The sequence below is a fragment of the Crocodylus siamensis genome, chromosome 15 (assembly GCF_052110815.1).
Source record: "Crocodylus siamensis isolate JL-2025a chromosome 15, ASM5211081v1, whole genome shotgun sequence".
NCBI classification, from domain to species: domain Eukaryota; kingdom Metazoa; phylum Chordata; order Crocodylia; family Crocodylidae; genus Crocodylus; species Crocodylus siamensis.
Genome location: NC_143409.1, coordinates 20,479,537 through 20,500,069, shown reverse-complemented (window position 1 = coordinate 20,500,069; position 20,533 = coordinate 20,479,537). Strand labels below are relative to the sequence as shown.

Here is a 20,533-nt window from a genome sequence, read left to right as displayed (position 1 = left end):
GAAGTGTACATGGCAAATATTCCAGCACTGAACTCCCTGAGGCATCTATTGAAGAGGTACAGTCTCAAAAGACTCCCCACCCACAGCTACTTCCTCTTGATTAATTACGTTGCCTGAATGACTCCATAGTTTGCCTGCCAACAAGTTACCCTCTCACTCACCCATAGTGACTACATTACAGTTTGGAGGCAGGCAGGCAGCCAGCCAAACAGGACAACTGAAAAGCATGGAACTTCCTCCATTTAACTTACGGACATATTAACGTTCAAGCCTAATTATGGACCACCTAAAAGCCCATATTGTCCATCACTTCACAGCTGATAGTCAAGAAAAACATTCACCTCATGCCTAGCTAGAATAAGTGGGCCAACTCACAGACTTAAGCTGCCTTTTCTTCAACTCTACCTCTTCCCTAGTTGTTGTTGGGCACTTCAATTTCGTTTTCTCTGACAGTGTTCTTTAAAGGTAAAATACACAACCACTGGTGAGCTGCATGGCATAAATTCACTAATGCCAACCCTCAGTATTCAAAAACTCACCCCATCTTCCCCAATCATAAGATTAAAAAGCATTAAATTGTTAATTTGGGTGGTTAATTTGCTGCCTGAGGTTAGTGTATTTACATTCCATATTTTCAAGCTTCTCTCCATAATCATGCTACTGGAACACCAAGAGGAAGAGACACCGGGTCCTCATCATCGGCGATTCCAGCCTGAAAGGAACGGAGGGGCCCATCTGTCGCTCTGACCCCATGGCATGTGAGGTCTGTTGCCTGCCTGGAGCTCAGATTCAGGATGTCATGAAGATGATCCCAGACCTCACCCGGCCCCCTAATCATTACCCCATGGTCCTCCTCCACATGGGAATGAATGACGTAGCCAGGGGCAACCCGGACCGCATCATGAGAGACTACAAGGCTCTAGGGGCAAAGCTCAAGGAGACAGGGGCACAGGTGTTTTTTAATTCTACCCTTCCAGTGAGCAGACGTGGATGGCACCACGAGACATGCGTCAGCGAGGTCAACCAGCGGCTTTGGAGCTGGTGTTACCAGGTGGGCCTTGGGTTCTTAGACCATGACCCGTATTTCTGCACAGAGGACATTCTTGGGCAGGATGGGCTTCATCTCTCCCCAAAAGGTAGCATGTTTTTCCTTCCAGGTTGGCTGATCTCCTGCGGTGAGCTTTAAACTATGTTTACAGTGGGACGGGGACTCAGAGGAACACGAGGACACTTCGCTGTTGAGCCAGGTGACACACACAGGTAGTACCCAGGTAAGTGACAGGGGTCAGGGCAGTCTTAGGAACAAGGGGGCAGCCTGGGCACTACAGGAGGCCTCAAATGCCTCTACACAAATGCTCAAAGCATGGGAAATAAGTAGGAGGAACTTGCCCTCCTCTAGCTAGCAAAAACCCAGACCTAGTGGGGCTCACGGAAACCTGGTGGGATTCTACCCATGACTCGGCAGTGGACATTGAGGGATACAGGCTGTACAGGCGAGACAGCGCAGGGAAAAGAGGTAGGGGTGTAGTACTGTACATCAAAGAGCCATACACATCCTCAATGATCAGGATGGAGTCAGAGGAAGGGAAAAATGAGGCACTCTGGGTAAGAATGCAAGGGGGTCATGGGGAAAGGCACTTGAAAGTGGGCGTCTATTACAGACCACCTCACCAGAGGGATGAGCTGGACCTGGAATTCTCAAGTCAGCTCACAGAGGCTGTAAAGTCAAGGGATATGGTTGTCATGGATGACCTAAACTACCCAGACATCTGCTGGGAGGAGCAGTCAGCCAGGTCCGACCGCTCACATAGGTTCCTAGCCGGGATACAGGACCTCCACCTAACCCAGGAGGTGCGTAGTCCCATCAGAAGAAATGCCTTGCTGGACTTGGTCCTTGCCAAAGGCGACGACCTGGTGAGGGGTCTGTAGGTACTTGATCACCTGGGCAACAGTGACCATTGCCTGCCAGAATTTACTATCCAGCACAGGGTGGTAAAAGCAAGCAGCAGGCAGAGGTACTCAACTTCAGAAGGGCTGATTTCTGTAGGCTAAAAAACGTTATTAGGAGAGGCATTGGGGTCTTGGAGCTTCAATGAGATGGGAGTCCAAGACAGATAGTTGTTCCTCAAGGATACGATCCTCTGAGCTCAAAGGGAATCAGTCCAAATGTGCACCAAGGTAGGGCAGGAGTGCTAAGAAGCCCCCATGGCTCAGCAAAGGCATCCAGGGATGCCTGAGGGCAAAAAAGGAGGCGTACAAACTGTAGAAGCAAGGGGCTATCACCAAGGAGGATTACACCTCTGTTGCTTGAGACTGCGGGGAGGCTATTAGGAAGGCCAAGGCTGAGATGGAGCTAGGGCTAGTGACCAGAATTAAGGATAATAAGAAGTCCTTTTTCAAATACATAGGAAGTAAGAAGAAGGGACCAGGTAATGTGAGGCCCTTACGGGATAGGCTTGGCAATCTGATGATTGTGGCAAATGAAAAAGCTGACCTGTTTAAAGAATTCTTTGCCTCCATATTCCTGAACAGGGACCGGGACATCTCCCCCACTAGAATTCCGGATAGACCCAGGGGAGGCACCACCATGCCTAGGATCAGGGACGGCCTAGTTAGGAAACTTTTGGAGGGGCTGGACGTGTTTAAATCAGTAGGTCCGGATGCTCTTCACCCGAGAGTGCTGAGGGAATTGGTGGGGGTCATAGTGGTGTCCCTGGCACGGCTCTATGAGCACTCGTGGGGCATCGGCCAGGTACCAGAGGATTGGAAAAGGGCCAATGTAGTCCCCATTTACAAGAAGGGGAGGAAAGAGGACCTCGGCAATTATTAGCCAGTCAGTTTTACCTCAGTCCCTGGGAAGACCTTTGAGAAAGTTATCAAGGAGCACATCTGCAAGGGCCCAGCAGGGGAGGTAACACTCAGGGGCAACCAACATGGGTTCATTGAGGGCAGGTCCTGGTTTCTTTTTGTGATTGGATCACAAAGTCCCTGGATGAGGGTGTCAGGGTGGATGTCATCTTCCTGGACTTTAAGAAGGTCTTTGACATGGTTTCCCACCGCATTCTCTTAAAAAAACTTGGTGACTGTGGCACTGATGCCTATGCAGTCAGATGGGTGGCAAATTGGCTTGGTGGTTGCACCCAGAGAGTGGTGGTGGAGGGGTCATTTTCGATCTGGAGGGATGTGGGCAGTGGAGTCCCCCAAGGCTCAGTCCTGGGGCCTGTACTGTTCAACGTCTTTATCAGCGATCTGGAGGTGGGTGTGGAAAGCACACTGTCCAAATTCACTGACGACACCAAGTTGTGGGGCAAGGTGGGCACACTGGAGGGGAGGGAGAGAATCCAGCTAGATCTAGACAGATAACAGAGGTGGGCAGATAGGAATAGGATGGAGTTCAACACAGACAAGTGCAAGGTGCTGCATCTACTGAGAAGGAACCAGCAACACACCTATAGGCTGGGGAACTCCCTTCTTGTCAACACGGTGGCTGAAAGGGATCTTGGAGTCATTGCTGACTCCAGGATGAACATGAGCCGTCAATGCGAGGAAGCGGTCAGCAAGGCTAACCGCACCTTGTCGATGCATCACAAGCAGGTGCAGGGAGGTGATCCTTCCCCTCTGTGACACTGGTCAGGCCACAGTTGGAGTAGTGCGTCCAGTTCTGGGCGCCGCACTTCAAAAGAGATGTGGCTACACTGAGAGGGTCCAGCGGAGGGCCACTCGCATGGTCAAGGGGCAGCAGGGCAGGCCTTACGAAGAGAGGATAAAGGGCCTGAACCTATTCAGCCTCCACAAGAGAAGGCTAGGAGGGGATCTGGTAGCTGTCTACAAACTCACTAGGGGAGACCAGCAGGAATTCGGGGAGGCTCTGTTCCCCCGGGCATCACCTGGGGTTACTAGAAATAACGGCCACAAATTGTAAGAGAGAAGGTTCAGGCTGGACCTCAGGAGATACTGCTTTACAGGTAGGGCTGCCAGGCTCTGGAGCGGGCTCCTAAGTGAAGTGATGCTCTCTCCTACCTTGGGGGTCTTTCAAGAGGAGGCTGGACAGATATTTGGCTGGGGTGATATGATCCCAGCATCTGTTCCTGCCCAGGGCAGGGGGTCGGACCTGATGATCTGTTTAGGTCCCTTCTGACCCTAAGCACTATGATACTATGACACTATAAGGACTCGTTAAAAAAAAAAAAAAGTGGGGGGCACAGCTGAGAGTCTCATGTAATTATATACAAGAAGCTAAGGTTTTAAGAAAAACAGCAAACATCGCAAGAGTTAGCAACACTCAAATCCCCAGTTATAGGAAAAGAATATTAAATGGATATCATCAATCTATCTAGATCTAGGACGTGAGCCACAAAATGCTGACAAAGGGGAATATTTGGTCAGACAATCATGGCATATTTATCTTTTAAACTATGAATAATGGAGTTATACTGAAGAGACTTATTTCAACTCTGAACTGTAGTAGAGTATCTATCGAGGGCAGTCAGACAGCCCCAGTTCACCATAACATCTGAGCACTTCAGGGTAGCAGAGACTGAGAATACATTCTACCAGCTATTTTAGAAAGAGATAACACTTAAAGAGATAATTATTCTAACCTTGCAAGAGAATGATCTAAATAATATGAGCATGACATGGGGAGAGCAGCAATTGAACTTTTGGAATACCTTTAGCACTGATTCCTGCTATCGCCTAGCATTAGTTACTTTACTTTTCCTCCTCAGTTTCCACTCTGTAAAGTGGTCATATACTCCTAGAATACTGCTAAATATTACCAGGAAGTTTCTTGTTAAAACAGTGTGGGAAGGAGGTTATCCTTTCACAACTGCCCATTTCCAGTGAAGACACTTCTGTCCAAATCCATCCCCACCTTTAGAAGGGCAAGTAGCACTGCCCTTCTAAAGCACTAACTTTCACCAAATGGCATTTCATGCCAGTATGCAATTTTAGATCCTACTCCTCCCATAAAAGCACCCCACAGAGCCCAGTATCTCCAGCTCCAATTTAACAGCAGAGGTGTGGGGGAAGGCATTCATCCCCAGAGTGTCCTCGCCACCCGAGTTTCAGGTCTGGAGTGTGGAGCAAGAACAGGTTGTTGTTCCTAAACACTAAGTATCAGTGGCAGCCTCAAGAGAACTGTGTAGGCAGTATAAACATGCCCTAATATTATTGTGCAGACAACCTCTCACTGCTGAAATACATGTCTCAAGGATTCTCCTAAGCAAGTTCCTAATTGCATGGCAAGCGCTTTTCTGCTCCAGTTACAGCACACATTCCAGTCTACGCTGCATGCAAACCCAGAAGTAATTTAATCCAATAAAAGACAGATTCCATAAAAATACCTGAACTGAAAAGATTAATCTTTAAAATGTTCTGATCTCCTAGAAACTGTATTAGTAAATTGTACTGCAGCATTAATTTAATAGTGGAGGAACAATCAGCTTACCTTTATGGAAGAGATCCAGGGAATGGCAATGAAGCCAATACCTTGTAACAGAAGACCCCATTATTGACCTGTGTGGAAGAACCAGGCAATTAAATAATTTAAACAAGGATTAGGATAAGCTCTGAAAAGTCCTACTATGCTTTCTGTGGTTTAAATGCACCCCTAATGAAAAATGGGAATGGGGGAAAGGGCAAGGGGGAAGGGAAACAGATTAAAAATTCCTACAGGCAAATCTCAGTGGGCCAAAATTGTTTAATCCTCAGGGGAAAATCTTTTCCCGTAGAAGCAAGAGGGAGGAGCACTGTAAGGATCTCAGAGGGAGGCCCCAAATCACCCATCTCAGAAAATCTTGGCCCTCATAACTATTGTTACATTGGAAAAGACCAGTCAGGATGATTTTAACCGTGAGACAGAGTGGCTGGAAAGTGATCTAGAGCCATAGTTGCTGACTGTCATTTCATTTTGTAATGGCCAGCAACTTCCATATTCAAATGAGACTTGCATGATATTTGGAGAAATGGTCCATTTTACTATAGAAGACAAAAATCTACCACTCTGTACTTTTTCACCAAGCATTACTAAACCTGTCTTACATTGTGCATCTGCCATACAATGGTTGCTTGCACATTACCTAAGCTACATGGCTTTGGAAGCAAGAAAACAAGTTTACAAACAATGGTGCCCAACCCTTTTGTCCCATGAGCCAGATGAGTGGTGCCAGGTTGGCCCACAGGCCAGATCTACGCCTTGGGCCCAATCCATCGCATGGTGCTAATCCAGCTGGGACCCAATCCTGCCTGAGTGGGGCTTAGAAATTTGGCAGTGGGGGAGCCAGGGCAGTGCTAATTGCCACCACTGCCCTGCTATCAAATTTCTGGACCTGCAGGCCAGAGTCAGCCCAGGAGCCAAGGGGAAAGCCCTCCTAGTTTAGAAGAATCAGAATACAATGAAGTAAAAGATGCTTTTTCAGTTTATTACAGAAATAAGCTTGAATAACTACAGGTGAGCATTCACCCTGGTCCAAATCAGCAAGCAAGTAGGACATCAGCACTTTAAAATACCACCTCGTGTAGCGGGAGCACAAGGGTTATTGAAAAGTGCATTTATGAATGTTTCAGCGGAAACCATTTCCCCGCGTCTGAGCAGCCAGCAGCAGCTTTGTGGGACGTACAGCGCTTTCCTCCTCAAGAGCTCCCTTCAGTCTTTATTTAATCCTCAATTATACACATGACTTCAGCCTGGAAAGGCCTTCAGACAAAGGCTTTTAGTCAGCTGGCTCTGAAGTGGAGGCTTGTGTTGCTCTGAGTCTGGCTGAACAACTTATGTGAAGAGCACGAAACTTGTCCTGGGCTCCGAAGAAACCCCAAGGCCAGGGCTGGGCGCCGCAGCGGGGGCTGCAACGGCCCGTTACCCCCAAACAAACCCCGCAAAAGCATGCGCCCAGTCCAGGAAAAGGCCCCGGCCGGCTGCAGCGCGGATGCTGTGAAGCGGCAGCCTCCGCCTGCCTTCAGGGGCGGGGGCCTGGCCGGCCCGGCTGCAGTCGGCCCCCGGGGGGCGGACAAACCCTCCTCACATGATGTGGCCGGGCCGGGCCGGCGGGCCCCTGCTCCTCCCCGCGCACTGCGGCTTCGGGATGCAGGGAGGCAGCGGCCGGCGCTGGAGGAGCCGCGCGGGGCCGGCGCTGCTGCTGCTGCTGCCGCTGCCGGGGGCTGCCCGGGGCGCAGGTGGGCCGGGCGGGAGCGGGCTCAGTCGGGCTTGCTCCGGGGCAGGACCAGGCACTGCCTGCGGGCCTCCCCTCGGACACGGCTCTTTCTGCCCCTTGGAATCGGGGCCGGGTACGGGGGAGGGGGCACCACATAGAAAGGGGGCCCGAAAATGGTAACTAATCATTATCATCATCTCTGGAAAAGGGGGGGCTGCTACTGAAAGTTGGCCCTGCACCACCAGGAGACTGGGTCGGGGCTGGGTGGAAATCTCGGGGACGGCCCAGGTTGGGGCTTTCCAGAAGGGGATAAGAGGGCGAAGGAGCTTCTGGGTGCTGTCCGTGGGTGCAGAGCATGGGGCTGCCTCAGGTAGCATCATCTGACCCCTCTGAAGTTTAAAAGCAAAGCTATCAATTAAAGGAAAATGGTGGGAGTGAGGGGTAGGCCTCCAAATCGGAACTTCCTCCACCTTCAGTGGTAGAGGGCACCAGCAGGAGAGGAACGACAGGGTGAGCAGAAACCCTGGGCAAACTCAGTCCAGTCTTCCTTTCAGACTCCACTCCCTGCCGCTGGAAGACACAGGAGATGGAGCAAGATGGACCGAGGGTCTGACCCCATCAATGGCCGTTCTTATGTAACCTTCCTTCCACCTGGCCAGAAGTCAGTTGTGGCTGTCCTCCACGTGCTAGTATACCTAATGACGCTTCTGTCTCTTTTCAGAAAATGAAACGCAGTGTGTCCTCTCTCCATCATCAGAATTTCCTGAAGGGTTTTTTACTCGACAGGAGAGAGAGGATGGAGGAATTGTTATCTATTTCATAATTGTACTGTACATGTTCGTGGCAGTATCCATCGTATGCGACAGTTACTTCCTACCTTCTCTTGAGATCATCAGTGAATGTAAGTCTCCTAATCTTCTGTAATATTGAACAGCTGTTGTTAAGAAAGATCTCTTTGAAAAACTTCACAACGCAGTGGTTATTCAGAAATTACTGGAGAAAGTGCAAAGTTTGTTTAGATTACTTGAGAAGATGTACAAGGAAAGCAGATTTAAGGTTGGTAACAGGATCTGATGCACTCTCTAAATGCCATTATCTTGGGGACATAGCCAAGCATATTCAATCAGTGGTATTCCTGTTGTATAAGCCACGTTGACAAACGGGAGAGGGTTCAGGGAACCACAAGAGTGCTTAAAAGATAGGAAAGCATGCCTTATATAACGAAAGATACTAGGAGTTTCATCCATTTAGGTTCCCAAAGACAGGTTAAGTGGTGGCGTATACTCAGTGTGTAACTGCCTATAAAGCAGGAAAGACATCTGGTCAGAGGATTTGTCTGTCTAGCAGACAGAAGTATAATGAAAGCCAAAGGATGGAAGCTGAAGCCTGACAAATTCAGCCCTGAAATAGAGCATGAGTTATTAACAGTGACAGTAACCAGCCTGTAGGAACAACTAACCCTGAATGATTGTAAACTTGCTAATCACTGGACACTTCTAAATAGAGAATAGATTTTAAGAGATTCTAGTCCCATGCCTGTGTTATGCAGCAGGTCATACCAAACAAACAATCACAATGGTTTATTAGGTCTTCTCATTTGTGAAGCACCCAATATACATTAAAGCAACCACCAGAGGAGCAGAGTGCCTACTTTATATATGTATACACATAGCCACACATGCTCTAAGGTGATGGATGCATTAAGAAATACCTAACATTTAAATGGCAGGGGAAGAAAAGTTCTTAACTTGCTAAACTGCTAAAAATAATCAGTAAATTTTATTTGGGAGCAGCAGGATACTGGTTAAAAAAAAAATTTTGCTTTCTTCTATACCAACACTTGGGGGAAAAAACAAAACGTGTGCATATACACTAGGGTAGACTTAGTCTTCCTCTTTCCTTTATCCCAAATACAATATCGTATTGAAGAATAAACAAAAGGAAACAAAATTCAAATTCCAAATCTTAGTTATTTAAAGATGCTTCCCTGTATTTCAGAGAATGCTGAGGGTGTCTTAAATTTAACTAGGCCTCACAGTACAGCTACGTATATTCTAGAAATGTCTTTACAGAGAGAGAGAGAAGGTAGTAGCATAACAAAAACAGCAAAGGGAGGCATGAACTGTAGTGCAAACTAGCAACCCGAGTATGCACCTAGGAACCTCAGTGGCTTTGCATAGCTCGTGCTGAAGTCCCTGATATCATGTACACTACAATATTCCCCATTTAATTTGTATTGTACCTTCGTTCATTCATTGCACCAATACCTGTGAACACTTAAGAGCCTTACTCATTGGCAGAAAAAAAAAAGGGAACTTAAGATGTCAAAGATAGTAAAATTACAAAAATGTTTTGTTTTTGCATTAGTTTATTAAAAAAACACTAAGAAAATTGATTTAAAAATTGACTGGTGGAAAGACTACAAAACAGTAACTGATAACTGCTTATTGCTCTCCAGTTAACATTAGCAAGAAAGGAATATCTCAGTTTACCCTTTTTAAGCAGACACCTCTCCCATGCTTGCCTATGTTGGAAAAAGTTTTTTGATGGAGAAAGAAACTGACTTGCCCCATGAATGTTTCCAGACAGAACCCTTCATTCAAAGACTGATAGCAAGAGCATCTTCACTGCTGTTAATGGAATTACTCATCAACTTCAGTAGACTTAACTAGCCTTCCCATGATTCTGTCCACCTTGGGCTTTCCTTCCCAGATCACGTGGTCATAAATATGTAAAATAAATGTACCGCACTGCTGTTTCAGATGTCAGTTTATGACTGCAGGGAAAAAAAAAAAGTCTTAAGCTCGCCCTCAAATACTTTAGCAAGAAACGTGTGTCTTTTTTGGGTCCCCCTTTACCCACTTGTACAAGGGGTAAATGATGGGCTAAGCCACACAATATGCTTTTAGAATTAGGAGGCATGCTTCTCCTAAGTTCTCGATCCTGGAAACATTTTGTAGGATCACATGTCAAATTCTTCTACAACCTCAGGCACTTTCTAGTATTTCAGGCATAAATACATTTCAGTCACCATCACAAATAAAATACTAAAGTACTGAAAGCTAATAATACATTTAAAAAAATTCTGGCCCTTTAGTGGCTTATATTAGCCTTACTGATTAATTCAAAGGTCCCAAAATAGTTAAAGAACAAGTTATAAAAGCTAAGTCATTTCTTTAATTCCATGTTGTTGCAGTTCAAGGGCAAAGGCAGTGCCCACGTCTCCTCCTGCTTGTACTTATGACACAATTATAAGACAGTGATCAGCAACATTTTTAGCCACAGTGGCAAAAACACTCCAGCCTCAACCCACACCTCAACTTAAGTGTGCCAGGAACAGACAACAGGGGAGCCACAAGGAGCCCGATCCTCACTGCTGGCAGCGGATGCACCCCCTTCCCTGCCATGTGCCCAGAGGCACACATCCAGCTGCCACCAGCCACAGAACCCAGGCTGCTTGCAGCAGGTGGCAGGCAGGCTGCAGACAGCTGCATCAGGGTCCAGAGACCTGGCCCAGCTCCGTGAATGGTAGTGGCTACATGCACACCTCAGGGCACAGTGGGGAAGGGACCAAGACAGCACAAGCCCCACCCCTTCCCCACTGTTTGCTCAGAGGCACCTGTGCACCCACCAACACCCTGGAGTCAAGCCAGGGCTCTGCAGACCTCCATAGTGGTTTGCAACCTCCTGGCAACCTGCCACAGCCAACCTGAGCTCTGGGCAAGCCCCTGCCACCCATTAGAGCCTGGGCTGCTCACAGCAGGCAAGCTGCTGCACCAAGTTACTGACTATGGGTTTATGTGCACCTCTAGGCAGATGCCTGGGAAGGGGCCATGGTTGCACTGTCCTATGTGTACCCCAAGGCATGCATGTAGTCACCACTGGCTATGGAACCAAGCCAGGGCTCCAGCCCCCAGTGCACCAGTTGCAACTTCCCAGCTGCCTGTCACAGAGCCCAGGTTGCTGGCAATGGGGGCTTACAGCCTCCCTGCCACCTGCTGTGAGCAGCCCAGGCTCCGTGGCTGGTAGCAACTGCCCAGGGCCTAGGCTGGCTGTGGTGTGCTGACCAAAACAGCCTCATGTGCCATGCTCTGGCACCCGTGTCGGGGTTGTCCACCCATTATAAGATACCCTTGGCGGTGTTGCTTGTAGTCATGGGTTAGGTTTAAAGTGATGATTTGGGGGATTCCTTCTCTCCTTACAAATACAATGGACTGGCCCTCAAATAGCCCAGGAAGCCCCTTCCACTCCCACGTTCTATTAAGTAATGTAAAGAACAGAATTTTGTTTCTAATACATGAACAAATAAAGATGTTAAACTGTTCTGCTTTTAACAAGGTTTCTTCATATTTCTTTTCAAAGCTCTTGGCCTCTCTCAGGATGTTGCTGGAGCAACTTTTATGGCAGCTGGTAGCTCTGCTCCTGAATTAGTCACTGCTTTTTTAGGTAAGAAAACTGACTGGTCAGAATATATCATTCACTCCCTTAAAACCCCCAAAAAGTGGAAATTAGGTTAAGTGCTACTTTGGTTGCAGGAGTATTTGTGACAAAGGGAGATATTGGAGTGAGCACCATCCTTGGATCAGCAATCTATAACCTTCTTGGTATTTGTGCAGCTTGTGGACTGTTATCTAGTATGGTACGTATCAATTTGGATCATTACTGTTAAAACTACATAACTGTCTTTCTGTGGTTTATTGACAAAAGCCACAAAACAAATTTTGTATGACAACTGTCAAGTTTATTCAGTTTAAAAAAAAAAAAAAAAAAAAATACACAAAAAACACACCAGCATGAAATTTAAGTTTTAAAAGATAAACTCACCAAAAAGATTATTAAAGTTTTTAAAAACACTAACTTGTTAAATCATTGTACTTCAATCATACCTAAAAGTTTAAAAAGTTATTACATAAGACAGGAACATTGATGCAGTATGTACAGTAATGTGAAAGTATTACAGCAGCTTCAAAGAGAGAAATGTGTTTTGCAGGCTTCACGTCTATCCTGTTGGCCACTGTTCAGAGACTGCCTGGCATATACAGTTAGTGCAGCAGCAGTCCTTGCAATGATATTTGACAACAGAATTTACTGGTAAGAGCACCACTAGTGTCAAACTTATACTGACTGGAGATTCATGAGATAGTGTAAAATTTTAAATTTGTTGTTTACTTCAAATGTTGGCCTCAAGTAGCCTGATTTAATAGTCACCAATATAAAATCAAAGATCCTTGGCTTTGAAGAAATTAAATAATCCAGTGCTTGCAAGGGCTATTAACATCCCTAGAGTCCTACATATTTTTAGATCTCAACTAACACCAGCATACATATGCTGCCACATGATTTCCTTTGAACTTGTTTGAGTGGCCCCTCTCTTGAGCAGGTAGTTTCTCCCTTGTCTGGCCTCTCCATTCAGGACAGTAACCCTAAAAAACATCTCTCTGCTATTAATCGGACTGACTTTACATGGAACTTTTCAATTATTTTTAGTTAATACTGGCCACAAGTGTATCTGAACCCGTGAGAGGTTTCTCTCATTAGCAAGTCTTGTGCCATCCATTTGCCAGTACTTCCTTCCTTTCCACAAAAATTAGTCTGTGAGATGGGCAATATGGGACAAAAATCTGACTAGGTTTCTCAAGAAATGGGAATTAGAAGCACCCAGAAAAATGCCATTAATTTTATGGTCAAATTATTTGCAGGGCAGATATACAAGTATCAATCAGTGAAGTGTTTTGGTGTAAAGAGAGAAAAAGTTGTATTGAAGTCAAGGGAGATGCATCTACCCACACCAGAAGAGAGATGGTCTAGTTTTTCCATTCTAAGAGCAGGTTCTGCTGTATTCTCCAGCAACTGAGCTGGGACTAGAAATGCAGTACTGAAGTTCAACTATTGTTGCTACTTAGTAGAGGGAAGTATGTCCATTATGAATAATTTCCAGGACTGACTCCACGTGTTTTCTTAAGCTCCAAGGGATGATATACAACTATAGAATACATAAGATTTAACAGGGCTAGGCCATTACTCTATGAATCAATCTGCTGCAAGATAAAGGAGAAATACTTAACCTCCAGTAAGGCATCAATATACAAAAGTACCTGTCCCTGCATATCTAGAATATTTTTCAATACAGAGCATAAAAGCTGGCTTTGTTTTCACTTATTTTTCTTCTGTAACCAAAACAGTTTAAAATTCTTATCTCCAAGTAAAATTCAACTTTTATTCTAGGTATGAAGGCGCTTTCTTGTTGTTGATATATGGATGTTACATTTTGGTGCTGTGTTTTGACATTCAAATTAATCAGTATATTATGAAGAAGTTTAGCCCCTGCTGCACTTGTTTTGCAAACACCATGGAAGAGAATGCTGAACAACAGCCACTGACTGGGTGGAAGGAAGAGAGTCGGCCACTACTTCGTCGACAGTCGAGAACAGATAGTGGAATTTTTCAAGATGAATCAGACTACTCTCAACTTTCTATAAGTCTACATGGGCTTGATATTCCTGAAGGTATTAAACACAGCTTCTACAACTGAGTGGATAGCTTTTTCAGTTGTCTCAAAAAGGAGTTAAGCTTTCAGACAACTTGCTTTTAAAAGCTCTAGGTCACAGAACAACTGTAAATGAGTTTCTATACATCACTAATCCTTCTTGGTAACCTGCCCTTCACAACCAAGCCTTCCAATTGTATTAAATCACCAAAAAAAAAAAAAAAAGGAGTTGATTGTTACCATATACTCAATACCATATTAAACAAACTAAAATAAGGATAGTTACTAGTTTTTCCCTGGGATTCTTTGTGGATATATTGCTCAACCAATAGTGCATTTTATCAGTTGAAAGATACTCATATAAAAATAAGAGCCACTTGGACTAAGACATATGGAGATATTGCAACAAGGGCAGGTTTAGAGAATAGAGTCAAGAGGGTAAGCAACAGCCATGACGAAAGCTTCAGTTTCCTAAAATACACTTTCAGGTAAGTACTAGATAGTGGTTAGTGCTTTCTTGTACTATAGTAGTATCTTTTGAAAACCCATTACAAGTAGTTACTCAAGTACACCTTTCCATAATGCAAAAGGGGGGAGGGAGGGGGAGTGAGAGAGAACTTCAGAGATTTATCTGCAGAGCTGCACACACCGGTAAAGTTAAGTTAGGCAGAATATTTATATACTTTTTGTCATCATTTTCACCAACACGTAAAACCCATCTACATGCAAATATGGTATTATGGTGGGCTAGTTAAAAAAACTGTTACCTTTTTTCTCTCTCCAACAGATCCTTCAAGTGTCTTCACCATGCCTGAAGCAGATATGAAGAGAATTCTCTGGGTATTATCCCTTCCTATTATTATACTTCTCTATTTGACCATACCAGATTGTAGAAGACAGTTTTGGAGGAACTGGTTCATGGTGACATTTTTCATGTCAGCAGCATGGATTTCTGCATTCACATACATCCTTGTATGGATGGTAACAATTGTGGGTATGTAGTTAACAATTTCTCAAACCAAGTAATACATGATCTGATGAATAAGCCAGTTTGCCTGCAGCTTAGCACTATACCCTTCCCTGAAAAAAAAAAAAAGCTTAGCCTCAAACTAGAGTCAACTTGCTTCCTCAGCTTAGCAAAAAGTTTTGTAACTAAAGCCAAGTTGCACTATCAAACTTTTCCATTCATACGATGGGCAAACGTTCATACGGCTCTGTAACAAGGAAGGGAGAGAAACAACTCATCTAAACAGTGCACCAAGTAGTGAAGCAAGAGGAACAAATTTTCAATATTAAGATCTTAAACAGCATTAGATACGGTGTTATTTTAACTAAAGTTACCAAATTTATCTGCCAAAACTGGAATTAGTTTCCTCCATACAGCCATAATTCTTATTAACACCTTTGAAACAGTTTCGCTTGCATATCAGTTGTTGAAGAGATGCTCAAATTCCATAGTTCAAGAAGACACTTTCAAAAAAAATAGCAAGTCATCTTAAAATTTGTCATTAGAGAGGGACTTGTAAAAGAAAGGAAAAAAGAAAATTTGGAGTTCACCCTTTTCTGCTTAAAATTTTTAATTTTTTCTATTAAAAAAAATCAAGAATAATCAAGTACTGTTGCATTTCTTGGAAGCTTTGTGTATTATAAATGCAAGTTCATGCAAGTCCATATCTTAAAAGGGGAAGGACAGAATTGCTAAATTCAAGTCATCATGGTTCTTCCTCCAGTAATAGGACTTGGAATGATAACTCTAAAAGCAAATGTGTTTCTTAATCTAAATGGTTTCCCCTTAAATCTCATTTCCTAGTTCTGCAATTACTTCCAGTAGAAACCAGTTTCTAAACTTAAAAACCAAGCAGGACAGTTGCAAGCCTTCCACAGTGTCAGTATATTAAAAACAGAAGGGGGAGGGAAATGAAAAAAGGATACAGCTCTTGCTTCTCTCCTTGGTAACTCACTCTAGCTCTACCTGTATATTTTATTACTTATGCATCTTATTTACAGTTAAGCCTACCTTGCATTACTCCTCTTTTTTAAAAAAAAAAATACGGAAAAGAAAGCAATTGCCACAGGGGTGGATGCAATTTGATGCAAACTAGTATGTCTCATATTCTAATATACAGGTACAGAATTCAGCACTCACCGCATTCACACCTTGTTCAAAACATTCCTCTTGTTTATGAAGAGGGGAAAAAAGAGCAGGTACCTTATTGTACATAAGGAAAAGAGTCTTTCAAAGATTCCTATTTCAGTGAATGCTATTTCTGATCTGCTAGGTGGAACTGTCATTCGTGTGAAAGTATGTATGCTAGTTTCAAACACTTCAGGATACTGTACCACCCTGAACAAAGATTGAAAGTATTACTGGTGCTGGTCTGTTTCCAGATCAAATGTCTTCTAGTGACATGTTAAAGTTCTAACCCTGGGTTCTTTTCTTATGAATTTTCTTTCATAAAAATGATTTTGCAGTTACAGTGATGGCACAAGATTTGTACAGGTGTAACCAGACTGGAACTTAAAGTGTGAAACAAAACAGAATGTAGCACATGCATTAGCACAAGAGGGTTAACACAGAGAAGAACTGGTAGTAGAGCAAGACAACAATACTACATATATTCAAGGGGCTGATCTCAAGAGCAGGATGTATTTTCATAGTCACTCATTATCCTAGATCTGCAATTCACCTAGAACTATATGCTAAGTCTAATGACAAAAGACAGATCAAATTAGCTTGAGATTTAGGAATATCTTCATGCAACTTTGAGTGCCAGAAACCAATACTCTGCCATAAGCCAATTCATTCATACTTTAATTCCCCATTGGCATGAACTATTACTTTTCTGCCTTGTTTGCTTAATGGGTGATCTTGAATCATCTTCCTGTGTTGGTTCCTTTAATCTATAGAATTTTTATAAAGACGAAGGGGGAGAAGTACCATTACAAATTTTACAGACTCATATTAATGTTACCCTTTGAAAGGGAAGCACCAGTTTTGACTTCTTTAAAATTCCATATTTAATTAGGTTAGGCTGGTAGTAAGCAAATCAGGGGTTGGTCTAGTCTAAGTTCATTGATAAAACACACTGCATCAAATGAGTTTCTACTCACTTATTACTGTATCAAACTATTAACAGTAATAAGCATTAAAGCCCAGTGCAAGAACATTTTAGAAGCAGATGCTGTTTGCAGTGTAGTGAGCAATGTTCACAGCTATGTATAAAAATAAACTATTTAGTAGTTTGAATAAACTTGTTAAATACTTCATATTTTCTCCAGAGTCTTACGAGTGCTACGTAAAGAGAATCAAATACAGACAGCGTCTACTCAATAGTCAAATCAAACCTAAAGGTTGAAAGGGATAGCTTCAAAACAACTGCAATATTTGTATCTGAATCTTAGTTCCAGTTAAAGGAGCTGAAGAACAAGATTGAAGATAAGCAGTTAATGCCCTAAAAAAAAAAAAAATGCATGAATAGCTATTTGTACAATGGGGAGGAATACAGTGTGCTGCTACTTTATTTTAGATTAGATTACATAGTTTTTCTACTTTAAAATTGATATTTACCTATAGGAATCTTTTAAAATCATTACTCACACCCAGTAAGTAATCTAACACTCTTCCCTTTGTTTCCTTTGACTACAACTAACAACTGGAAAAAAACTATGAAACATTATTTAACTGAAGTTTTACAGCAATAATTTTTTTTAACTGTACTCTAACAAAGACTAAAAAGGTTTTTCTTTTTCTCCCAGGCGCCTCCCCCCAGGGAGTTAATGTGCTTTTTACAAAACTGAATGATTAAAGGAGTTACTGCTTCATGTGACATCTAACCCTCATGTGATAAGATGCCTAAAGAACAGAAAAGATTGTTCTGTTTGCAGAATTTTAGGAGAGTGCCAATAGCCAAATTTCAAAACTTACTATATATCTGCAGGAACAGTTGATAATGGCCTCCTGCCACTAGATGGAAAGCTGGAAACAAATTTTACATGTTACTGATATATTTTGGTGCAGTAAAACGTGGTTATTATACTTATAAGTAAACATTAATTTTGACTGGTAAAAACTAATGCAATAAACACACACACATCCCTTATGATTTCAGGGAGCTAAATTATGTATCCAAAATCTAAATTTAGCTGGAAATTCCTTTTGAAAATAGCCTATAAACTCCTCTTTTCCTGGCCAAGCAAGTACGGCTCCTCCATTATTTCCTCAAGTGAAACTTTGAGTATGAGATCTGATATTACTCCATATTATTTATTCATTACAGGTGAAACGTTGGGGATTCCAGAGACAGTAATGGGCCTTACATTACTAGCAGCAGGGACAAGCATACCAGACACAGTTGCAAGTGTGCTTGTGGCTAGGAAAGGTAAGGATTTCACTATTCACATTCGCTTCACTGATCTTTTTAAGGGGTATGCTAGGGCAAAGAATTCTTTATTTCACTACTTCTGAAAGGTCCACAGAGGAGGCCAGAGCTGCTGCTCAAGAGCCTATAATACAGGTTTACTAATACTAAAACAAAACTTTGTCTGAAGTCAATGGATTCCAAAATTAATGTTTAAAACAATTGTCCAAGCTATTCTAGGAATAGTCCAATCTGTTCTTGAGTAAGTGTTACAGTTCACTTTAAAAACACCAGTAAATTAATGCAAGTTATTTTGTCCCAGCTTAGCTGATTTCAGACCACTTGAACAGCTTATTTTATCAAGTGTGATTGTACAGATGCTGGGTTTTGGGGAAATTATTGAAAAAAAATTACAAAGCACAAAAGATGACTCTTTTAATCAGTGTCTTTTGTTTTGCAGGAAAAGGAGACATGGCTTTGTCTAACATTGTAGGATCCAATGTATTTGATATGCTGTGCTTAGGAGTACCTTGGTTTATAAAAACTGCTTTCGTAGATAGATCAGCACCTGTGGAAGTGAACAGCGGTGGTTTGACTTACACAGCCATTTCTCTTATCTGCTCCATTGTTTTTATTTTTCTGGCAGTTCATTTAAATGGATGGAAACTAGATAAGAAACTAGGAGCAGTCTGTCTAGTGATGTACTTAGCATTTGCTACATTATCAATTTTATATGAACTTGGGATCATAGGGAACAATCATGTGAGAGTCTGTGATGACTCATTTTAAAGTCAGTGACTGTACTGAAGAAAAAATAAATAAATAAAAAAAACCCCAAGAGAGGAGAGTAAGGATCAATTTCTTCATTTAGTGAAATAAAAAAAAAAAAAAATCCAAAACTCCCTCTGGGCTCTAAAACTTATTTACAGAACTTCTAAACCATGGCTTAAAAGTAATCTTAAAAGTAGAACAAAAAGCATCACAGCCTACTTGGAGCCCTTTTCTTTTAGAATCAAGAATAACAGTGCAACTACAACGCATATATAAAAGCAAAATTCTGAAAAAAGTCTAAATTTTTACATTACAATGTTGATACAGGATGGGGGAAAATCTGAAACACTAAACATATCCCACTATGCAAATCTTGAGATTAACAGAGAAAATGGCTTATTTTATTAAAAACAGTATAACCATTCATTTAAACTGAATGACTAGAGACACTTGGCCTAATTCTCCAAAGGTGCAGAGCATCCACAGCTTCCACCATCCATAATGGGACCTGCAGGTGCTCAGTGCCTCCAAAAACCAGGCAGCTGTCTTTAAAAACCAAACATAGTAAGATTCAGTTAACAAGAATCACAGTATATTAAACACTATACTGTTAAAGGCTGGTGGGATTTAAAAGTTCGTTTTTACAGCTTTTGTAAGCATACAATGTTACTAAAACTGACTTACTAGGATAGAGAAGCTAAACAGACATAGGAATGTTCCTGAACACAGTTTTAAATTATGCATTGCGATCCAAGCGTACATCAATTTCTCTGCCACTGATTTTTATGCCATTCATTATTCTACAGGCCTTTTCAGCAGATTCTGGCGAGTCAAATCTGACCGTTCCACAGCCTTTTGATTTTCCATTCTCCATTTTTATTTCTGCAAACATTACGTGACCTGAATAAGTAAGTTAAACGGCAGTTATTAGTCTAAATTGTACTACCAACTTGGATAACCACTTTAAGAGGCATCTGGTATTTCCTGAAATGTGCAAATCAATGGAACTGAACCCTTTCAAAGTCTTGTGCCCATCTTGTTCAAAACTGTTAACTAACTGACCAGAGCTTTCATCCTAACACTGCACTGCTGCTTGGACCATGTTACCTTGCCATAACACATGCAACCCTCATAAATAAATATTAACTTTCTAGAAAGGTAAACCTGTTAATTGACAATTGCTGGGGAGGTATTCTTTGGGACAGTCTTTTCTTCATAAAAGGAAAAGGAGGATGGGCTTTACGTCCCTTTCAGTTATTCAGAGCTGTCAAGAACTTTCCAGATGCTAGTCATCACAGTCTGATGAAAGACTGTGATACCCAACCCACTGTGCTTAATGGAATATAGCCAAAAAGAGCAGGAGCCAGCAACCTTCAAGCTGCAGGCTGGGAATAGGGAGAAGTGGGAACAGCATGGAAGCAGATTCCAGCTTCCTGGCCCTAGCACAGGAGCAGAGGGCTCCACTTACACTGCCATTGCTTCTCCCAGCCCCCCACACTCTCTGGCTGCAACCAGAAGGGAGCTGCTCTACAACCAGGGAACTGGAAGTTTCTCCCTGCCGTTGGCACAGCTACCAACTAGAGGGGAGGGCAGAGAGAAGCAGCAGCAGCAATATGAACATAGCTTCCAGCTCACCAGCCACAGCACAGTTCCTCACTGCTCAGCCCCACTGTGGGCATAGGAATAATTGGCCCGCTCTGTGAGCTGTACATTACTGACTCCTGTAAAAGGAGTGACACATGGGGAAAGTTATGAGACATGATATA

General features: G+C 42.9%; 2 protein-coding genes and 1 long non-coding RNA gene across 3 annotated transcripts in view; 1 reads left to right on the top strand and 2 right to left on the bottom strand.

The window, feature by feature from the left end:
• Window positions 1–5,488, bottom strand: part of LOC149852214 (uncharacterized) — an 84,209-nt gene extending 78,721 nt beyond the window's left edge. Inside the window, exon 1 of the long non-coding RNA XR_016439226.1 lies at window positions 5,450–5,488. This is a non-coding gene — a long non-coding RNA (uncharacterized LOC149852214). The remainder of the gene's footprint in view (window positions 1–5,449) is intronic.
• Window positions 5,489–6,617: 1,129 nt separating this feature from the next.
• SLC24A5 (solute carrier family 24 member 5) lies at window positions 6,618–19,507 on the top strand. Its single transcript, XM_090028110.1, has 9 exons — window positions 6,618–7,173; window positions 7,873–8,052; window positions 11,514–11,597; window positions 11,687–11,790; window positions 12,142–12,242; window positions 13,377–13,657; window positions 14,426–14,632; window positions 17,916–18,017; window positions 18,457–19,507. Exons 1-9 carry the CDS (start codon window positions 7,023–7,025, stop codon window positions 18,783–18,785), a joined length of 1,539 nt encoding a protein of 512 aa, XP_089884236.1. The 5' UTR covers window positions 6,618–7,022; the 3' UTR covers window positions 18,786–19,507.
• Window positions 15,231–20,533, bottom strand: part of MYEF2 (myelin expression factor 2) — a 29,966-nt gene continuing 24,663 nt past the window's right edge. Inside the window, exons 17-18 of the mRNA XM_090028111.1 lie at window positions 19,452–19,667; window positions 15,231–17,614 (exon numbers count right to left, since the gene is read on the bottom strand). Of these exons, the coding sequence (XP_089884237.1) occupies window positions 19,504–19,667 (164 nt within the window). The 3' untranslated portion in view covers window positions 15,231–17,614; window positions 19,452–19,503. The remainder of the gene's footprint in view (window positions 17,615–19,451; window positions 19,668–20,533) is intronic.

What these genes read in the sequence shown, in the direction of transcription:
- SLC24A5 (XM_090028110.1), top strand. Translation starts at nt 7,023, where the DNA reads ATGATGTGGCCGGGCCGGGCCGGCGGGCCCCTGCTCCTCCCCGCGCAC. An exon ending in TGGGCTTGATATTCCTGAAG is followed by an intron (nt 13,658 to 14,425) that starts GTATTAAACACA and finishes TCTCTCCAACAG; the next exon opens with ATCCTTCAAGTGTCTTCACC. An exon ending in ATGGATGGTAACAATTGTGG is followed by an intron (nt 14,633 to 17,915) that starts GTATGTAGTTAA and finishes TATTCATTACAG; the next exon opens with GTGAAACGTTGGGGATTCCA.